This window comes from Terrapene carolina, unplaced genomic scaffold, assembly GCF_002925995.2.
Source record: "Terrapene carolina triunguis isolate 2854851 unplaced genomic scaffold, T_m_triunguis-2.0 Scaffold238, whole genome shotgun sequence".
Lineage (NCBI taxonomy): Eukaryota > Metazoa > Chordata > Testudines > Emydidae > Terrapene > Terrapene triunguis.
Genome location: NW_020664589.1, coordinates 9,099,476 through 9,121,180, shown reverse-complemented (window position 1 = coordinate 9,121,180; position 21,705 = coordinate 9,099,476). Strand labels below are relative to the sequence as shown.

The 21,705-nt window shown below is 40.3% G+C and overlaps 1 protein-coding gene across 2 annotated transcripts in view; it reads left to right on the top strand.

The window, feature by feature from the left end:
• Positions 1-21,705, top strand: part of MED27 (mediator complex subunit 27) — a 166,941-nt gene that overhangs the window by 125,060 nt on the left and 20,176 nt on the right. Inside the window, exon 5 of one of the 2 annotated variants that reach the window (XM_024192911.2) lies at positions 13,033-13,140. The exons of the other annotated variant lie outside the window; for it this stretch is intronic. Coding sequence (XP_024048679.1) covers positions 13,033-13,140 — 108 coding nt within the window. The remainder of the gene's footprint in view (positions 1-13,032; positions 13,141-21,705) is intronic. 2 annotated transcript variants of the gene reach the window in all.

Genomic DNA, 21,705 nt, shown 5'->3' with positions numbered 1-21,705 from the left:
TTAACCTTTTGAAGGGTGTTGAGCAGTGGCCGTGTGACACTTTTAATGTATTTAGCTATTTTTGCGCTATCAAGGTAAGTGATAGAAATCCCATTATTTGGCACATTTAAAATAAAATAAAAAATATATATACTATAGGTGGGAGAGGAAGTGGATGGGACCTATTCAGTCTTTTTCATCTAACTTCTCATTCCATTTCCTTTTATGATTAATTTTTCGTTATCCCATACACAACTATGGAAAGATTGGATATAACAGCTGTGTGGGTAGATATGGATGTATATGTATTTTAAAACACTGTCATAAAAGGGTTCAGAAACTAGGGTAATTTCTACAAGGGCATCCAACATTAGCACTTAGATACTGTGCTGATGGTATTGTACATATTAGATAACAAATATCCACGTGGAAAGTGGTCTCAAGGAGACATAGAATATGAAACCAGAAAAAGGTTAACCTGTTCAGGTTTCAGAACACCTTTCTTGGTTTACTTAGTGCTTCCTTTCATCTTCTATAGTTATAGTGAATATTAAAATGAATCTAAAATCAGAATCTTTGACAAAATTGAACAAGAAGGTATGGAGTCATCTTAATACACTGGCCTTCAATTTCAGATGTTGGGTCATTTAATCCCATTTTACACTGACATTTGTATTTCTCAACAGGGGAAAGGAAAGACTTGCACAAGGTGTGCTGATTTATAATTATTATACCCCAGTAGTCATTCTAACCTTCTTTTTTGGTCACTTTGTTGGAAACTTTAGTTAATCGGATGTAGAAAAGAATTCAAGCTTTCATTTAATGTCCAGTCTGAGCCAAAGCTAAACCAAACTGTAAGCATATTTGTGGCTCAGTGTTAGTTGCCATCTAGAATCTGGGCTGTTTCTGTAGCGTTTGTAGACTTTAGAATCCTCAGTATGGGTAAATTCCCTGTACATTCCTTAAAAGGATGAGTTCATTTATCCATAAGTCTAGCTGTGTTGATTTTTAGTTTGTTAATCAACTAACATCCCATTATTAATTTTCTTTGAACAGAAAAAAAATATTAAGAGATTAACTGAGTCAGAGGGTAAACAGCTGGCTTTCATAGGCATTAAAACATGTCATTTGCAATTGTTTGATTAATGAAATGGAACCACATAATATCTAAGGGGCCATAAAATGGTAGTCCTCATGATGCCTTTAAAGTTGCTCTTAGGTTTGTTTATTTATAACATTTTCAGTATGAGAAAATATTTGTTGCCATTTTCACTTTGAACCCAACTCTGCTGGATTCAGAGCAGCTCCTACTAAAGGCTGAGCGCCCTCAACTTATTTTATTATAGTGGGAGTTGAGGACACTCAACGCTGTTTAGGATCAAGTCCCAAACATACATTGTGATTTGGACACATTGACAGAGTACAGGTAAGGAATAAAGTAGGTTGGAAGAGTTGTTGTTGGAAGAGACTCTTTTTTGCAATAAGTAATAACATGCTGGATTGCCCGATTAAATTGCCCTCTGTGTACCTGTCACAGTACCACCACTAAATCAAGGACATGATTACTGGTACCAGTTAACTGCAGTCAGGGCCGGCTCCAGCATTTCTGCTGCCCCAAGCGAAAAAAAAAAAAAAAAGTCGCAATCGGCGGCAGCAATTGGGGGGGAAAAAAAAAGAAAAGCCGTGATCGGCGGCGGCAGTTCAGCGGCAGGTCCTTCGCTCCTAGAGGGAGCGAGGGACCTGCCACCCCCGAATTGCCGCAGGTGCCGCCCCTCTCCCTTGGCCGCCCCAAGCACCTGCTTGTTAAGCTGGTGCCTGGAGCCGGCCCTGACTGCAGTGTACTGAACAAGTGATATTTCCCTTTCAGTTGGTATTCACATAATCCACAATCAGAGATCCTGAAACTTTGTTTTAATGTTATTTGTTGTATATGGTCATGTAATGATCATTTTTCTTTTCAGGCAGCTATTCCTTCTATTTCCCATCTGTCTTAGTTCATGTTGCCAATATGGAATCTTCCATTTTCCCCTGACTGCCATAAAAGCTTTTGCTGGTTTCAGCCACAATCAGTCAGTGAAAGGTGCTATGTGATGGGCAGTGAGACTGGTACCTGTGCCACTAGAGAAAAGTGAGTCTTCCCTAATACTTGTGACTTGTCAATATGTGAGTGAGAGTCCCAAGTAAGACCAGTTTAGAGTTTCTGCACAGCAGCACTTTTTCTCTGCCACAACACTACTGGTTCATTCTCTTACTTCAAATAGTGATTCAAAGGACATTTATTTTATTTTTAAAAATTGCACCACCAATCTGTTTGCCAAGTAGTCTTTATTAAGTAACTATATAATCTCATTGATGCAACCGTTGTCGATCCCTTCCCTACTGTTTTATCCCCTCTCAGTTTTGCATTATGTCTGAAATTATAGTGTAAGCTCTCTGAGGCAGGGGGCTATGTCTTGCTTTTGTACTGCAAGGCATCCAGCATGCTCTAAAATAATTCAGTTGACCAAGAAAAGTATATACGGTACTTACTAATAAAGGTATTGGCATGAGAAACAAGTATATTAAGAAGGCCCAAATTGTTGTGACCTTGAGGGGCCATATTTTCAAACATTGGGCTGGATTGTGCCCTCTCCCTTTGTGAGTGGAAGAGACCAAAATGGCGAGTCAGTGCAGGGGAAATTATGGAAGGGATCTACTGGCTCAAAAACATGGTGAGAAGGAGGCAGCCTGCCTCCCGCAATGTTAAGTTAACCCTTCACGCTGTGTAACTCTCATTGTGGGGCTTCGGGATATGTATTTGGAATCCTGCTTCTAGGGAGCAGGGCCGCCTGGGGGCGGGGGGGAGGGGGCAAGTGGGGCAATTTGCCCCAAGCCCCGCAGGGGCCCCCATGAGAGTTTTCAGCGGGTCTTCGACGGCAGGTCCCGGACCCGCTGCCGAAGACCTGAAGCTTCTTCCGCTCTGGGTCTTTGGCGGCAATTCTGTGGCAAGGACTTCTTCTGCTCTGGGTCTTTGGCGGCAATTCGGCGGCGGGTCCTTCGCTCACTCCGGGACCCACCACTGAAGTGCCCCGAAGACCTGGAGCGGAAGGACCCCCGCCGCCGAAGACCCCAGGCCCCCTGAACCCTCTGGGCGGCCCTGCTAGGGAGCTGGAGAGGGCACATGCAGAGGCCAAGAGAAGCCCATTGGTTTGGGGAACCAACCTCCCGTTTGTTCTATGTGCAGCGGGGATGTAACTTTGACGCCCTATCCCAAAAAATCAAAGGCAAGACAATTCCACAAGGAGAACTTCATAATTTCCAGTCCCCCTCCCCCCCCAAGAAAATTCTCACTCAGAGGATGATCTTGCCCTTTGTTTTAAAACATTTTCATTTTCAGACTGAGCAATGCATGTTCTATTATCATGACCTATTTGAGTGTCTAGTTTGAAGTTTCGAAGTTTAGCTGTTCGTAGTTATCTTTATGGGGGAAGTGGTAAAAATATGCTTGCTAGCCCTTTTGTAACTTCAAAAGTATGAAGGAATTTGTTCAAACTTTCCCAAACAAATCACCTCCGGGAAGAGACCCAACACTGAAAATGTTAGCCCAAAAGATTATTGTTCCAGAAAGTTTTGAGAATTTAGAAATTGTTTTGCAACTTTAACCATAGCAGTTGTGACTACTACAATCCACAGTTCCTTCAGTGTCCCAAAAGTAGTAGTTCTCATTTGAAAGACACCATCTGGTAAACAAAAGTAGACCTGCAGGCTTGCTTTCAACTGGTAGTAACCTTCATGTGAAGCTTGGCCCTCAGTTGGCAGCATACATCTTTCAACACAAGCCACCACCAGTAAGCAAGAAGATACTAAACTATTTCTAGAAGCATAAATGTTAGTTCTGAAAGATTCCTACATGCAATCCTATGTGGCTGTTGCTTCTTCCAGACAACTGTGTCTTTTTGTGTTTCAGATTTATACACAACAATTGTACCTCATTAGCTTGGATTTACGCTGCATAGACCAAACGCATAAATCATTAACATCTTTCAGAGCTGTGTGAAATCCTCAACTGATTTTTAAAAGTCGTTTATCAGTGTGCAGTTTAATCCCAATTTACACGATTGATTTTTCAATTAATTTTTTACTTGTGTCTATGCATGAAAGAAGACAAACATTCACTTTAGATCAGCTTCAATAAAAGTGCTATGCAAAATTAATTTGCTGTGGCAGTGGAGTGAACAGAGGACTCTTTTAAGGTTTTTCTTTGACTTTGTTGCTCAACTTCCAGTAGCTTACAATATTTGAAGTGGGATGGTAAACAGATAAACTTTCCCTAGTATGTTAAGAATACATGAATTATGGCTTTTTGTTGTTTCTTTGATTATTTAACCTGTTAAATTCCTGGATACACAACATTATTTGTGAAACAGGGTGTGTTTCTTGTGAGATCAACTGTCTTCTTCGTTATTTTATGGTGATCACAGCCCTGGGGAAAGTACTCATCTCCCTAAATCAGGAGTTTGGAAAAATTTTCAGAACATGGACCCTATCTTAATAAACATACTGGGATTGATTCTCAAATATGTTCCTGTGCTTGAGCTGCAAGCCACCCTAGCGGTCCCTGTATCCTGGTCTGTGAAGGGACCAAACCAGCTCTCAGTGTGAATTAGAGCATGCTCAGAGATCATATCAGGCATACTTCCTTGTGGTGGCAGCAGCCATGCTGAAATGGGAAGTCATTTGTGACCTTTGCAAAGTGAGAGCCCTAAGTCACTGTTAACCATTTTGCAGTCTGCCTTTTAATAATCAGAAGAAAAGCTTCAATTTTGAATAAAAAATACTCATACTTTACTTAAATCCCTTTTTATGATTGTAGTGAACCAGTTAGTGTGAAGCAGGTAGACATTTTTATGTACTCTCTCACCTCGGCTTCCATAATGCCAAGATTACATGCAAAGTCACTTTTAACAAGATTTGCAGTCAGCAGTTTTCTCCAAAATGCAGCTGTACATTCAGAGTCAGATCTCAGCTGGTGTAAATCAATGTAGCGCCAATAAAACAAATTGTGAAATGCACAATGTATTTCAAAATAGTTAGAGCTTTCTTCCCTGTTGGCTTTCATATTACTGGGGTGATCAAAACTGGTACAGCTTTATTTGCAATAGGTGTAATACAGGTTAAGAAGATAGGATTTTGTTTCTTTGCAGTGGAACTCTCCTGATTTTGGCAGACCCACAGAATATCGTTTGTCCTTTCCATTCTTTCATTATTTTAGAATATCATTTGTCTGCTTCCATTCTTTCCAAACTAACCATTTTCGTAAGCTTTACTATGATTATAAGGCTAGGAAAAGAGAATACCAATATTAGAAACAGTAGAATTGCCACTGTAAATGTCATCTTTGGTTTTAAGGTAGGGTATCTCTAAAAATTCAACTATTGCAATTGCCCTGTGTCTATAAAGGCTTTTCACAGTGTGGTTGTTTTCAGCCATCTTGTGACCATTATCAAAATTCAAAATCTTGTTGTGTGATATTTTAATGATAATACCAATATATATAGTAGCATATTTATTCAAGCATCAAAAGGAGCTTTACAAATTAAGGTAAGCATTATCTCCATTTTACAGATGAGGCACAGGAAAGTTGTGATTTTATCCAAAGTCACACAGCAATTCAGGAATAGAACCAAGTTCTTCTATTTTCAACCACTAGACCATTCTGCCTCTCTGTCACCAGACGTCAAAGGACTGACTACTTTCTAACATTATAAAAGCATATAAAAGGAACACTATAGCAGATATAAACACTGGGGAAATGTGTTTTAAAAAACACTGGAAGAGTTTTATTGTTTTGAGCTGTTTCTAACACATAATGATTTAAATAACTGAATTCTAATTTTGGAAAATACTTTCTGCCAAAACAAAGCTCATTTCAGAAATAGCATTTTCTTCTCATATTTTGTTATCAAGCAATCTTTTTGATGATAAATTCATTGTATACATTTATACTGCTAGCTAGATTTTTACCTACTGCTTCCCTCATCTACTTTTCATGCCCTAAAAGGAGAGAGATTTTTGACATAGTTTCCATTCATTCTCATTAAAATCAGATAATTTGCATTTTAACTTTTAAATCTTGTTCCAGGCATTTTAAGCAGTCTGATTGTATGGAATTGGGTCGTATTAATTGCAAATGGGCTAGACATCTGTTCGCTAAGATGGAAGACTTTTTTGGCTCAGTTTTTGTTTTTCTGTATATTGTAGCTACAGTGCTTTAGTTAAAATTGCCACCATTTTCTATTGGAAATTCAGTTTTTGAGCTTTATAATTTGACAATTAAAAAAGACATCAAATTGAATCTTGTTCTATAAGATATTATCCTGAGAGCAGGTAAACAATTTTTTTATATATATATATTTCATTATCCAGTAATTTAGAATCAGTTGCCTATGCTGTAGTTTGCTGGAACAATTTAATGTTTGACTTTAAAAAAAATCCCTATTTCCCCCAACTCTAATCAGTATAAGTCTTCATCCTTAAAACCCTGCTAGTTGTTCTTGATAACTAACATTTCCTCAGCATTTGTCATATTTCCTCCTCTATTTTTCTAAAGCAAAATTAGCAAATTTTAAAAGTGACCATTGTAAATATCTCCTCTCTGTATTTACATTGAACTTTATATGGTGCATAAGCATGATGGGAACAGGCAACCAAATGTCAGAAAACCTTTAATAGGGCACTGATAAATTCTGAGGTGTTTAAAATTTTGGAGACTGGCCAGTTTCCAGTATTTATCTGGGACACTGAGTTACAGCTTCTTTTGCCAGAGTCAGAACTAGAAGAACCAATCTCAACCCCTTGTCCCTGCATCAAACCCCACCTCCTTTGACCATCACAGTCTGACCTGTCTCCCTCTGCTGCTGGTACATGACTGTCTCCTCAGGTCAGGGACAAGCAGTGGGGAGGGCAGGTCACATTATGGGTTGTAGATAGGGAAGAACTTCTGTGGAACCAGCATAATCTATGAGCAGCAGAGCCCTGGAGGATGAGTGTTGTTGCTCTCTACTTGCTTTTGGTGGGTGAGAGTTAGTAAGGTGAGGAAGCGAAGGAAAGGAGAAGGAGCAGGGAGAGGTGGAGAGAAGCTGGAGATGAGTTTATTCAGCTTCTATTCCTCTGTATAGGTGAATATGCATCCAATTCCAGAGTGTCAACGATCCATCTTGACGCTCTAGTAGAGCTTATTTGTTGACGGAAGTCAGACATCCATCCCATCCCATCCCAGTAACATTACTGGGGTATTAAAATTTAGAATGAGGAAAGCAAAACTTAAGAAACTATTTGTCTTCAGTAGCAAATTAATCTTCATCGGACTGGGATAATTATACCATAAATGTGACTGGCCCACAGACAAAACCTGTCTTCTAACCTTTTAGCAATATTGTTTGCCAGTTTGGTTTCCTTATTAACTGAATATGCCTTGTTACTGAGGGAAAAGATCACCAACTGATCCTTAATATGGGGAAATCATTTAAAGACCTTAATTTGTGTTGACTTTTTAACGTGCACTATTGCAATTAAGTTAGATTAATGAAAGGTAAATTCCAGCCTCTACATTTAAAAAAAAAATTCTTGTAAAGAACCTAATTAGCATGTTGGTTTATTTAGCCTCTAATGGCTTAATTGCATCCTATCGTGCTATTTACAAATAGGCATCATTAAAGAATAATGATTGTGTGAAGGGAATTGCAGCTTTCATACCAGCCTCAGATGAGAGAGAGAGAGAAATGGAGGGAAAAAATAACTAATAGAAAGTCTGTTGCTTTTTTAATGCTTGTATTCTCAATACACGTACCATATGATTCGTGGCTGTTCTGCTGATTATCAAGATACAATAGAAAAAAAGAATAGGTCTGCCTATTTTGCAAGGAGCAGGTGGGCTGGCCTTTTGCTGCTGAACGTGCACAGCTTCATTATGCTTTTAATTTGTTGATGCGTTACTGTCTCCTAAGGTGAATGAAAACACATCCGTGCACACACACACACCTCTCTCTCTCTCTCTCTCTCTCTCTCTCTCTCATTCCTTGTGACATTAGCAATGAGGTATGCAAGTGAACTGAAAATAATATTTCTTCTATTTAGCTCTGCATTGCAGAGCATCTGCATTTCAAATCAGCAGAGGATTCCCTGGGATGCTGAGAGGCAATCTGGAGTTTAGGGAATTTTCCTGCATAGTATTGGAACTTGGTGCCTTCAGCAACCTCTCTCCTAAAATCAAAATATAACAGAGGATGTTTATAATAGTATTTAATTAGTGCCTATAAGAGCAAATTAGTTTGTCATAATTTTCAGTACAGTACTAAAGTTACAAAGAGGAAATTTAAAGATATTTTCTCCAAACAGAATTTTGACCTTTTTAAGCTAAATTTTGACCTTGCTACTACCAGTTTGGAGAGAAAAAAACTGTTTTTGCTTCCTTTTCTGTCAGTAAATTAATTAAAGTGAGCATTTGATAGGAGTCTAAGAATAACAAAATCAAATGTTCGGATTATCTCTCCTAAGTGCCCCTCATTTTTGGCTTAAAATGTTAGTCATCTGCCCTCAGAGTTCTATTAGTGGTAGACAAAATATTTTTAAATCTAGGATTTTACAAAGGGATTTTTATTTCACCCCTATTTTTGTCAGTAAAGTTGTATGTTTCAGTACATTGTCTCTCCTTATCCTGGAGCTTCCCATTTTAGGAAACAGCATTATGAATATCTCAGCTGTCAGATTGAGCACATAGTGGTTAAAACCAAGTTAGAACAGCATTGTTAGTAGACACAGAACCAAAACAGGAGCTACATGAGTGTTTAACTTGCAGCTGTTCCATTTTCAGCTCACAGAACTGTGGGGCATATTTTTCCATTCATATTAATTGAATTTTAAAGTGACCTTGTACATGTATTGATTTGAATTAAAATTTTCTACATCAAGGGCAAGTTGGCACATATCCTACAGGCGAAATATTAAAAAGCCAAGTGCTGTCTAACAGGGTATCGACAGAAGAAGTTGAAGTTTAATGGGAAAAGTTTGCTTTAGAAGGGAAAAAATGTTGCCCACTTTAATTAAATTGAAAAGTAGCAGATCTCTACACTGATAGTAGCTCCCTATGATTATCATCTGTGCAGGTCAAGGGGGTACATTGAGTGTTCATTTAAAAAGGACTGGCCAGGTGGGGCTTGACCTCCAAAAGAAGAGACCTGCACTGCTGGAGCCCAGAGTAGAACTATCAAATTACTCCCTTTGTAAGGGCTATTAGTGTTTTATTCCCTACTATCAGATGATCTACGGGGCCACAGCTGTATGCCTGAAAATGTAAATTATACTCCAGAGCTAGATCTTTTCCAAGCATGAATTCCTATTGTCTGGGCCAAGTTAGCCCCACATGTGCAAGAACAAAACGTATTCCTCTGAGGATTCTCTGTAGGAGAACTGTAAAATGCTGTTGAGATCAAGACGAGAGACCTGAAAGCAATTTATGACGACTTCTTATGACATTTGATCATTACAGACAAAATAAAAGTATTTATAGTTGTAAATAATGTGGACTCTGTTCCACACTGAAAGGAGCTATGGGGAGCTCTTATGGCTTCCAAATCTCACAACATTCCCCACTTAGGTGACAGGCTGTTGTACAGCCATTGCTGAGTGCAGTATTACTGGCCTCATTCTTTCAGTGACATTACAGAAATTACGATTAATCATTCTTTACCACAGTGACCTTTCCAAAATTTCTGCCTCTAGTTCTGTTCCATTCTCTAATCTTCTTGACAGGAGCCACAACCCCTTCAATTTGTGGATTACTCTGTTCCTAGAATAAATTAATTGCTGAAATCCCCACTCCCTCTTTTTCAGCCATAAAAACTACTGGAACTCCACTGGCAAGAAAACATTCCTATGAAATAGGAAACCTAATATTCCAACACCTAGCAGCTGTGAAGACCCCAGAATGATCATTTTTAAAACATAACTTTAGAAAGAGTGAAAGTTGCAATGTACCGAAGTGCTAAAATTCAGAACTTTCAGCACATATTTCAAGAACAGGTTCTTTCCTTTATTTGTTAGATTCATGTGTATATATGTCATTTATAAAAGAGGACAGGTGGCCGTGCAGTAAAGTTGTGTTACACTGGGTAAAAGACCCAGGGTAGATTTCAGGACTTTGTCTTCTGTGCCCCAGGATGGAGCATTAACTTGCCCAGTTCTTTACAAACACAAGTTTTTCTCCCCATCTCAGTCTCCATTCCAAGAAATTTAAGGCACATCATGTACAGGCTTTAAAGTCGGCCTCATCCAACTCTCTTTGACCTGAGAGCAATGTCCTGTCCTAGGTCTGAGGAAACTAAACAAATACATACGCCAGCTCAGATTCAGGATGGTAACACTTGCCTCCATCAATCCATCTCTTCAGGTTCAAGACTGGACACGTAATTCTACGCAGTCATCCACCTAGCCCACAGGACGCCCCTGAGATTTGCACTGGGGCCCAATCACCATCAGTCCAAAGTACTGCCCTGTGGACTCTCCACAGCATCAAGGATCTTCATAAAATGCCTAGCAGTCATGGTGCCCATCTGAGAAGAAAACATTCACTTCTTCCAGTACCTGGATGATTGTCTGATGAAGACAAAATTTGGCAGGAGATGGCAGCAAGCTTGGAATATGCCCTCTCCCTGTTCATCCAGCTAGGTGTCCTGGTGAACAATAAAAAATCATCTCTTATCCTGTCACTGCTGTATACAGGCCTCCTAGAGCCACTTTACCCTGTTTACAGGGGCCAGTGTGAGAATGAGACTCTCACCCCAAGCATTGAGAATTACTAAAAGTGGTACAATGATAACTAGGAGCCATGAGTTGAAATTAAGAAAAGAAGAATAAAGGCAAAAAAATCAGAAAAACTATGGAGAATGAGATTTATTAGAATGTGGAATAGTTTGTCAAGGTTAGCAGTGGAAGCACCATCACTCTGGTGCATTTTAATCTAGACTGGACAAAGTCCTGGAGAACATAAGTAGAAAATAGTCCTCTACTGGCTGGGAGATGGATTTAAATAATCTAACAGATATTTTCTCTCTCTTATGATTTTCCATTGAGGAAAAACTATGTAATGCAGTCTGTATAACTAATCACAAAGACAGAAATCCTTGTTGGACACACATCCTTTTAACAGCCTTAAAACTCAAACTAATCTTTGAAAAGTAAATAGATATTACATTAAAATGCTTTCTTAATTATTGTATTTTTTCAGTAATTAAGGCTTATTTCTGTTCTTATACTCCACTGGACCCTACAGACTTCCTTTGACACTAGTTTTTCTTTTTATATGTTTACTCTTTACAGAATAAATTAGAAATAGAGGGGTAAATATCCCTTTACAACTATTGAAATTGTAACTTTTTTTTACTCTTGAAACTGTAATCTCCCCCTGCAACCGCTTCATTCCCCTACCGCTTTTATTTTTTTTCCCAAAGGGGCATCAAGCTAACCTTCTTTTATTTAATTTTTTTATTAAGTCGAAGTTACGATGAAATGTTAACATACTACATGGTACATTACTTATGCAGGATCAAGTTAATATTCAAAAAATCTGACTAAATATTCTGGCTTGCTGGTTGGGGAGTCCTCCTCCTCTGAGTATGATAAAAAGGGCGACCCAATTTCTAAATAAGTACCCTTTTTTCGGCACTTGTCATGTTTGTGTACTTGATATGTGTGACTCTAAGAGCCCTAATGCCCACTAGCATAGGTACTCTGTCTCTCCTGAGACCGACCCAACTAACTCACTTCACCCAATCTCGTGCCATGGTATTTATCCAAAAGGTAAGTGTGTAAGGTATTATATAAAAGCTACCACCACTCTGGTTATTAATATCACTGTAAAATGCATGTGTTAATGTTATATGTGAAGTTATGAATTTCCTCTGTATGATGTTACTAGAACATGTTTTAAGACAAGACAACCTAGCCTAGGTAAAGGTGATAAACAGGTCTGTCCTAAACAAAGAGAAGTGGGTTTACCTCAATTTACATATTAGCAATAAACAAAGCCATCAAGCTAAACCAGGGGGTTATCCTGGTCCTGAACTCGACAACGTGGGTCCTGTGCCCCAGGGAGAGACAGGAGCCTGAATCTCCTGGAGGCCTTCCTGACTTGTAAGACAAAAACAACCCCTTTGGGGATATAAGGAACAGAGACATACTCCATCTTTATCCTTCACCTTAGGAGACAAAGAAACAAAGCAATTTGATCTATGTAATGAGTCCTGGCCAGGCCAACCAGTAAAAGCAGGAAAGGAGACCGTGGGCAAAACTACGCCATTCCGCACGTACCAGAATGTGAGACATTCCAGGAATGTGAGAGTGGCCACAAGACACCCAAGGTTTCAAGGCAGACAGTGATCAAACCCATTACTGGTCTGGGTGAACCCCAAAATGTCAAAGCATGAAAGTTTTTCCAGTACATGTTTTACGATGCCACAATTGCATAGGAGAAGTCACGTTGCATGTAATGTGCAATACAGAGTCTTGCTGCTAACAGTAAAAAAAAAACATCCCCCCCCCTTTCCCCTTTTACATTTTTGTTATGTTTTGCTTTAAACCCTCAACATGCATTTCAGGGGTAGCATTAGAAAAGTCTGCTGATTCTTTTAAAAATTATTTGTTATGCATGCAGTTCTGTTGGGGAGCATAAAATATATTGAAAACAATCACATTTGCTCAGTATTTTTGACATATTGGGTTTTGTTAATTTAAGGAGGAGAGAGTTGTTTGGCAGTGTCATATCTGTACAGGTGAATTTCACGATCTCAAGCATTTTCAGACAAATGGTCTACACTATTTACTTATTCTGTATTTTATAATCTGCCTCTCTTCCTCACACACGCACACAGTATTTTTGATCTTTATTTTCATCTTCCTGTAAAATGTTGCAAACTGAAATTCCCACAAATGTAAGCAATTAACTCCACGACCTTGTGAACGCAGACTTCAGCCAGCTCTCTTTCAGCTTTGTTTTTGTCCTTGTCTTGTTATTGACAGGTTACCTTAGGAAAAGTGCTAAAAGTGATAGTGGTGATGCGGAGTCTCTTCATTGACCGGACAATAGTAAAAGGATATCATGAAAATGTCTACACTGAAGATGGCAAGGTAGGGTTTTCACATCTCTAGCAGGGCTAAACTTCATACTTACCTGATACCTGTTTTTTGAGAAACTCCAAAAAAGAAGTCTCATCAGAAGTATGTTTGCGAACAAGAAACCATCACAAGAGGCTGGGCTGATGTTTTGCAAAGCTTTCAGCTTTAAATTTAGCACACTTCACTCAGATTTTTCATACCCAAGCGTCTGATTTTTCTCTAAGCCCTGGTGCCCTTGCTTGAATTTCTAATTTATCACCTTAGACCACAGTTGCCTCATTAATAGTGTCTACTGAGGAAACATTTTTTCAGTTACCAGCACATCAATAGCCCAGGGTTCACATTTCTCTTCTCTGAGAGCTACTGGGAAATCTTGGGCTAGTTTTATACTTGAGTTGATAAACTCTGCTATGAAAATCATTGGTAGCCCTCAATAAGTTGCTGGTTGGTAATAGTGCCTCTTGAACAGCAGCTATTAAAGAAAGTATAACCTGTATTTCCTTGAGTGATTTACTTTATGAAAAATTCAACCTGCTTGAACCTCTACTTTCTTTTGACTGCACACACTCCATATGGCTCTCTGTATAGCATCAAAAGATGTTAATGGGACCTGACAGGCTTCAGCTTAGTTTTATTTTCTCTTTTCAGAATGGAATAGGCTCTCTTGCTGAGACACCCACCACAACTCACCCTTGCCAGTAACAAGTACTGAGCACCTCTGTCATTCACGTTCTCTCTGGAGCTTTCTCCCCTTATTATGAATCCCATTAAAATACGAAGTTCTTTATAGCTAGATGAGCATGTGGCACCCATAGGCCATGTTATAATGAGAGATTTTTTTCGTTCAAAAGAGGACCTGTGTTTTAGCGCACAGCAGCATGTTATGTACTGACCCTTGAGTTCAGTGACTGAGTTTGAACTTCTCTTCCAGAGAAGAGGTTAAGAGCCATCTGTTAAAGGGAAGTACAACTCTATTTTCTCCCTTTTGGAGTGGGGAGAATAGAAATTGCTTGACAGCGCACTGGTTTTAAATCTGCATGCCTAGTAATACAGGTTAGGTAAAACCTCACTTATCCATCCGATACACCATCGAGCAGGAGATATTTTGGATATTAGTGAATAAAAGGAGACTTTTAAAAACCATAAAACCTCTGGTCTTGCATGCAAGTAAAATGATAATCCTACTCCTCTTAAAAAGCATTGATAATTTGATGAGAGGAGTGTACCATTTCACCTTCACTACCAGTCTTTGCCAACACCTGCAGTGAGACTAGGGTGAGCAGATGTCCCAATTTTATAGGGACAGTCCCGATTTTTGGGTCTTTTTCTTATATAGGCTCCTATTACCCCCCTCCTCCGTCCCGATTTTTCACACTTGCTGTCTGGTCACCCTAAGTGAGACTGTATGAACTTGTGTCACTCACTTGTCTGCTCACTATTCCACTAGGCTAGTCTAGACTTTACTAGTCCCAAACCCGAAGGCCCAAATTATTTGCAGGTATAAGCAGGCATAACTCCTTTGAGTTTGACCGAGTTGTGTCCAGTTAAACCAGCAGCAATTTTGACTTTAGTGAGTGAATAAATATGTAGCTTGCTAGTTTGCCCAACTGGAATGCATATTGACAAGCAGTGGGCTACCTGTTTTTCCCTAATTAAATATGTTGGTAATTGGAGAGGAAGAGTAGGGCTGAACTCATGCAGTAATGCTCTTTACTTACTGTGTCTGCTGGGAAGGCATGATTATATTAAATTCCATTTCCTTTTCCCTTGCGACAGACGCTGTGGGTAAAGCATTTTAGAGCAGTTTCCTACTGCAACTCCAGTTCTTCTACTCCCATCCTGAACCAAAAAAGAAGAGATGGAGGAATAGAAGGAAATTGAGAGAATTGTGGGGAGATTTCAGACATCATCTTTTATAGAGCGAGAGATGAAGAGAGTCAGTACTTAAGATCGCAAAAGGAGTTAGGAAGAAATTTTCCTTATGAGCAGGTTATTTCATAGGTGTCCATTTCATGATCTCTTGCATGTTTCTTGGAAGCATCTGGTATTCATCACTCTGGACCAATGGTTTCATCTACTGTGGCAATTCCTATGTTTCTGTCTTTATCATAAACCAAATAGGAAAGAGAAGTTAAAGCACAATGTAACTACTACTATTGTTCTATGTTTAAATTGCTGTACAAACATCATTCACTTAATTTCCCCAACATTCCAGTGGGGCAGATCCAGTAACAGTTTAAGGTGAAATGTGCACAGGAAGTGGCTTGGAGGAAAGGATGGGGAGAGTTTGGACAGAAGAGGCAGCAGAAGTAAGAAGAGCCCCCTCACTGGAGAGCTCCAAGACAGAACTAGAAGGCCAAAACTGGAGGATTAAGTGTGAAGATAGGACCAGGAGATGATTTGAGGCTAGAGGGGAAGGGGGATCAGAAGAGAAACAGGAAGGCAAATGTAGGTGTGTCAGGGGCATGAATAAGTTTTATGTGGTTTTGATCTTTGAGAGGAACAATGTTACATTAAATGCTGAGGAGTTTGGTATGAGAATGGGGGTAAATATTGATACTTTTAAGGATCAGAGTTTAGGATTTATAGATGCAGTGAGTTTGGTGGATTCTCCTGGACACTGAGCCACACAGGGTTGGCATAATTAGGAACAATTGGTAGTTGCAAAAAAAAAAATTGGGACTAGAATAGCCAGGTTATTCCAGGTCATTATGGAAGTACATTGGCAGAGCTGAGTGAGGAAGCTGCCAAATAGCTAGCTTCTACTCTATCCGAGTGCAGCAAATGCAATTAGTCAATCATTTTTATTCAGATGAGAAAAAAATAACACTGTATTCAAAATGAAGAGGAAAAAATAAACCTAGCAGATGGTCTTAACCTAACATGGGGAGAAATTGGACAATGTTTGTTTTGTGGGTTTTTAAGATTTTTGCATACTGGCAAAGAAATAAGAACCAGTAATTTTCTGAAAAGGTCTGGTTGTATTTGAATTATGAATAAGGCCCTACTTAACTTGCAATATTGCGGAAATTGTGGATTCCGCAATATTAAGCTTCCACCTAAACCTTGACAGCGGGAGTCCTGCCATGTGTGGGGCTGACAACGGGAGTCCCCGCTCTCAGTCCCGGGCTGCCAACAGCAGAAAATCATGGAAAAATAATAATGGACTTTATTACCTCAAATAATAAGATCGTTGTTACTTTTCTGCAATTTTCCATGGCTTGTCCACAACTCAGCTGCATTTTTTTTTACAATCTCGCTATTCAAGTAGGGCCCTAATTATGAAGCATTCAAAAGACCTGCCAAACTTGCTTTTGCCAGATTGCAAACAATACACTGCACACCTTTTTGTTGGATTTTTTGGAAAAAGAATAGATGAGACCTGGCAGTTTTTCCATACAGTAGATGCTGTATTCTGATGGTTGTGCAGTCTCCTCTGCTTTACTGCTGGCCCATTACATCCACTGCATAGTGATGCATTTTAATTAGTCTGTAGCCGTAGTGGTGGCATTGTGCCTCCCCTAATTTCAAACTTTGACATACTCATAGTTCACTGGAATCCAGTCATGGAAAGTAATTATTAGTAAGGCTAAGATTTTGTCATGGTTATTTTTAGTAAAAGTCACAGACAGGTCACAGGCAATAAAGAAAAATTCACGGAAGCTCATGACCCATCACTGACTTTTACTAAAAATAGCCATGATAAAATGGGAAGAGGCTGTACAGCTGTGGGGTGGCTGGGAGCTCCAGGGTCCCCAAACCCCGCCGTGGTGCCTGGCAGAGAGCTGCGGGGGGTCCCCCTACCCCACTGTGGCGGCTCAGAGCTTGGGGGCCTGGTGCCTCAGGCAGTGGGGATACCTCATAGCTCCCTGCTGCTGCGGGAAGGCGGCGATGGGACCCTGCAGTTCCCAGCTGCCAGGGCTGAAGTCACGGAGGTCTTCGGAAGTCACGGATTCCGTGACTTCTGCGACCTCCGTGACAAAATCGTAGCCTTAATTATTAGTAATGCCATCCAGATTCCTGAAAAAATAAATCCATGCAGCTTATCCTTGAGGGCAGGCTTTCATGAACTGAGCCATTAGTATCCTAATTCTGCTAATAGAAATAAAATTGCATTAAGATTTGTTTAGAGAGACAAGGTGGGTGAGGTAATATCGTTTATTGGAACAACTTCTGTTGGTAAGAGAGACAGGCTTTTGAGCTACACAGAGCTCTTCTTCAGGTTTGTTTGGCATGCTGACAGGCTGCTTTTCTGTAAATACAGAGATGGGGAAGAACCATGACATGGCATATTTGGCGTGGGTATTTAACATTACTGCGCAGCCAGATTCCTAATTCTGCATTAGTTAGACTTACTTAAAGAAACATAAGTGTCTCAGTTGAATTATCATGTTAAGGAACTTGGGTTATGTTAATGCTATGGCTTCATTAATTACCCCATATCAATAAAAAAGGCAGCTTTTAGCCTCCTAGCGTAAGAGAGGAAAAGAAATAGTAGTATCAAAGGAAAGCTTCAAAGACAGCCAGAACTGTCTCTTGGGTAATTTCTGATCCCTGCATTCTTTCCACTTCAAAGCTGGATGTGTGTGTGTTTGGGTGAAAGGGGGGGTTGAATCCGATTTCTCTAATAAGTGTTGGCACCAGCCGTGTTTGATATTAGATGCAGGGAACATTTTGATTTGTTATCGCCTTTGAAATTGTTCAGACGACCTTCAGAAAATGGTCTCTTGTTACTTATACTAGGGACGGGTGGGGAGAGTGGGGCACTGGGAAAAAAAAAAGCCCCAGTTTAATTCAGATGCAGAGGATGCCCCGAAATTGTGCTTTCAGCAGTTTTTTAGATACAAATGTGTATCTTGATTGAAAGTGAAAAGTTGAAGAATAATAGATCTGTAACAATACATTCTTTAGTACGCCTGCCTTATTCCTCTGTTTTCATGGAGAAAAGTAGACAGTCATTTAAGATGCCTGCATGTGTTTTGGGTTTTTTTTTAAGCTTGGATAACATCAGGTCTATAAGACATTAATTACTTTTGCTGCTTTTGAGTATTCATGCCAAATAATGAACATGCTGCATTTGGATGAATTCAACAGGTACAGAATCTAAAATAGAAATCTTTAAAAATTTTGAATTAAACTGCAGAGGATCATATATTTGGCTTGGAGAATGATCATCACTGGAGATTAAAACTGAGTAACAATATGCTTTCCAATTATAACACAAGATTTGCAATCAACCAACCAACCAACCAACCAACATTCAGTTAGATGAAAATAGCTAGAAAACAAACTCGAAATTAATTTTCTGTGTGTCTTAAATTGTAGAGTTAGCTTTACAAGCATGTGTATTTGTTACTAAAATGTAAGACTGCCTTTCCCTATTCTGTGTTGCCTCTCTCCAGTTATACAAAAGGGAGTTGCTAAGGTCATCTTTCTCACACACATTCCCCACTCCCCTACCACCACCAAATCAAGTTAGTTTCACATCCTGACCTTGAACGTCCTTTATGACTCTCTCTCTCTCTCTCTCTCTCTAGTTCTTCTTTCTTGTATATCATCATGTCACCCACTGCTCTGTCAGTAATGCTAGCCTTGTCTGCTTAGTTGTCCAGTTCTCCTGCAACTGACTCCATGCCAACTCTCAAGCATTAAACACACTTCTTGAGCTGATCCATAAGGTCACTCTACCTTCTCCTCCCTCCAAATCCCTCCACAAGACCCACTTCTGCTGTGACATCTACAAGAAGTAGGCCAGTTAACCATGTCTAGGTCTGGGGCCAAAAAATCCAAACAATACTCTTAAATGATTGGGAACTATTAACTTAGATACATTGCTAACCTCTGTAACCATGTGAACTTATTAGTATTGCCCGCAACTTCTCTTCCTTTCCCCATTTCAATCCCCTTCTCTTTTGTCACACTTGGGGTATGTCTACACTGCAATCACCGGGTGTGATTACAGCTCATGTGGATATAGCTGATCTACCTTTAATCTAGCTAACTCAAGTACCAGCTTAGTGAAGCTGTGGCAGTGTGCAATTCAGCGAGGGCTGGACAAGGCTGCCAGGAACCCTGGTTAAATTACTCAGGCAGCTAGCACACACTTAAGCACACTCTCCTATAGCATCAGTACCTGAGCTACTTACATTAAAACTAGCTCAGATAGATGCACACAAACTGCAATCTCATTCCACGATTGCACTGTAGACCAGGGTTTCTCAGGACAAATTTTTTTGGTGGCCTCAGAGTGTGGCCACAAACTCTTGCTGGTGGCCACTGTCTCTCACTTTTTCCTAAAATACTTGATTAGCTTTAGGAAAACCAAATAAATATGCACATATACATGTCCAAATCATTGTAATTTATTTATTGCTGGCAAGTAAGTCTGTTGTGAAAAGCGATATTAACAAACATACAAGTATCACTTTTCACAGCAGACTTAATCAGTCCTGGCAAGCCTGGGGACAAATTAAGCCCTGGATGGAGGGTTGGGGGAGGCAGTGGGGGCCAAGGGAGATGGGGGTGGGTGGCAGGAGGAGGCAGTGAGGGTGCTGGAGCCTGAAGCCCTGCGGCCAGAGCCCGAAGCCCCGTGGCCAGAAGACGGGGGGCCAGGGATGAAGCCTGAAGCCATGTCGCCAGAGCCTGGGGCCTGCCACTGCGCAGCCAGAGCCCAGGGCTGGAGCCTGAAGCCCTGCAGCTAGAGGTTGCTGCCCTGCCACCCCAGGACAGAAGCCCAGAGTCTGAGCCCCAGCACCCCTGGGAAGGTGGGGAATGTACTGGCTGCCTGCTCCTACAGCGTTGTGCCTCAGGTGACTCCAGAGGGGGCCAGGGCCCAACCTCTGCTGCTGACCCCAGCATCCAGGAGCAACAGGGAGTGGGCTCTACTTTGCCCTCCCCCCATCACAGCCCAGGAGACTGTGGCCGCATTTGAGAAATGCTGCCATAGACCTACCCTCACTCATTGTGACTTGTTTCAATTTAGTTTGTAACCTCTGTGGAGCAGGGACCATGCCTTTCTAAGGAGTTCTGATCATTATTGGAGCCTTTGGGTATTACCATAACAGAAAAAAAAATCAAAATAATTGTATAGCTATACTTTATTTTAAAGAAGGAGGTTGGTTGACCAAACAAAACTAACCCTGTTTATATGTAAGGATGCAAACTTTAGCAGAACTTTAGTAAATAGGATCTCTTCCTAATTTGTTGCCAAACACTTTGATTGTCTGATTTCTCCTTTGTGTAAAAAAAACCTGTTAAAATGTATAAACAATAATATAATTAAATGATAAAAATAACTCCAATGCAGTGTTAACATTATACATTTAAGCCCAAGCGTAAATCTTTGCAGGATTGGGGCTGTAGGTTGGTAGTTCTTTGGGCAGGTATCACGTCTACCTCTGTACAGGGCTCCAGTCCTGTTTGGCCATCTAGGTACTATCCAAGAGAACTAATAATCAGGGCCCTGTGTACTTCATGGCACAATGGAACCAAAAATTATAGCTACCCTTAAATTCCACAGCAATATTAGTTTATTCTACTGCCATTAAATACCCTGAATTCCCATCCTCCACCCATATACACTCAAACACATCTCTGGCTCATAGCTGAAAAAAACTCATTGATCTAAAATTCTTCATTTTAGACCGTGCTTATTTTTCCTGATGGGTTTTTCCTTACTCTCTTCAGGTGTCCTGGCTCCATTTCTTGGCTCCCATAAGGCCAAATAATCCAGCTCAGAACCTCATTCGTCCTCAAGAGTGGGGAGCTTTTAGCTGGCTTCAGCAGTTTCACCTTCCCAGCTCACTGGGTTTTAGCTGGTCTGCTATTGTCCATGCAACCGCCCAAACTTTTGGCTCCTTCCACTTCCTGGCTACAAGCTGGACATGCCCACTCTGATACCTATTACTCTCTGCTGCCTGGCTCCATGGAAGAGCATGCACTTTAATCCAGTTAATTCCCCTTCATGGGGAAAGTTGGAGTGCAAGACACAGCTGCATGTAGGTCCCAGAAGGGCAGGAAGCCAGAAGACAAAATGCTGGGCACATAGCTACATCAAAACAGCAAATTCTGTGGCAGAAATGCTGAATTCCATAGTATTTGGGGAAAATGCCCATTTCTGTGGCTGCAGAATCATGGAGTCCACAGGGCTGTGACAGAAGTGAATGGATCAGGCCACACAGCTATTGTTTCAAATACACCTCTATCTCGATATAACACTGTCCTCGGGAGCCAAAAAATCTTACCGCGTTATAGGTGAAACCGCGTTATATTGAACTTGCTTTGATCCACCGGAGTGCGCAGCCCTGCCCCCCCGGAGCACTGCTTTACCATGTTATGTCCGAATTCGTGTTATATCGGGTCGCATTATATCGAGGTAGAGGTGTACTGCACAGACTCCCTGCAGCATTTTACTTTTGATTCATCTTCTTGATGTTTTCTACCCACCCATAAAGGTTAGAAATGATTTTTTTCAAATGAAAGCGAAGTATCTCTGCAGCACAATTCTTCAGTAAGTGTGATTTCCATGATAAGATTTGCAGATGAGAAATTATGACTATAAGAGGCCCTTTAGTAATA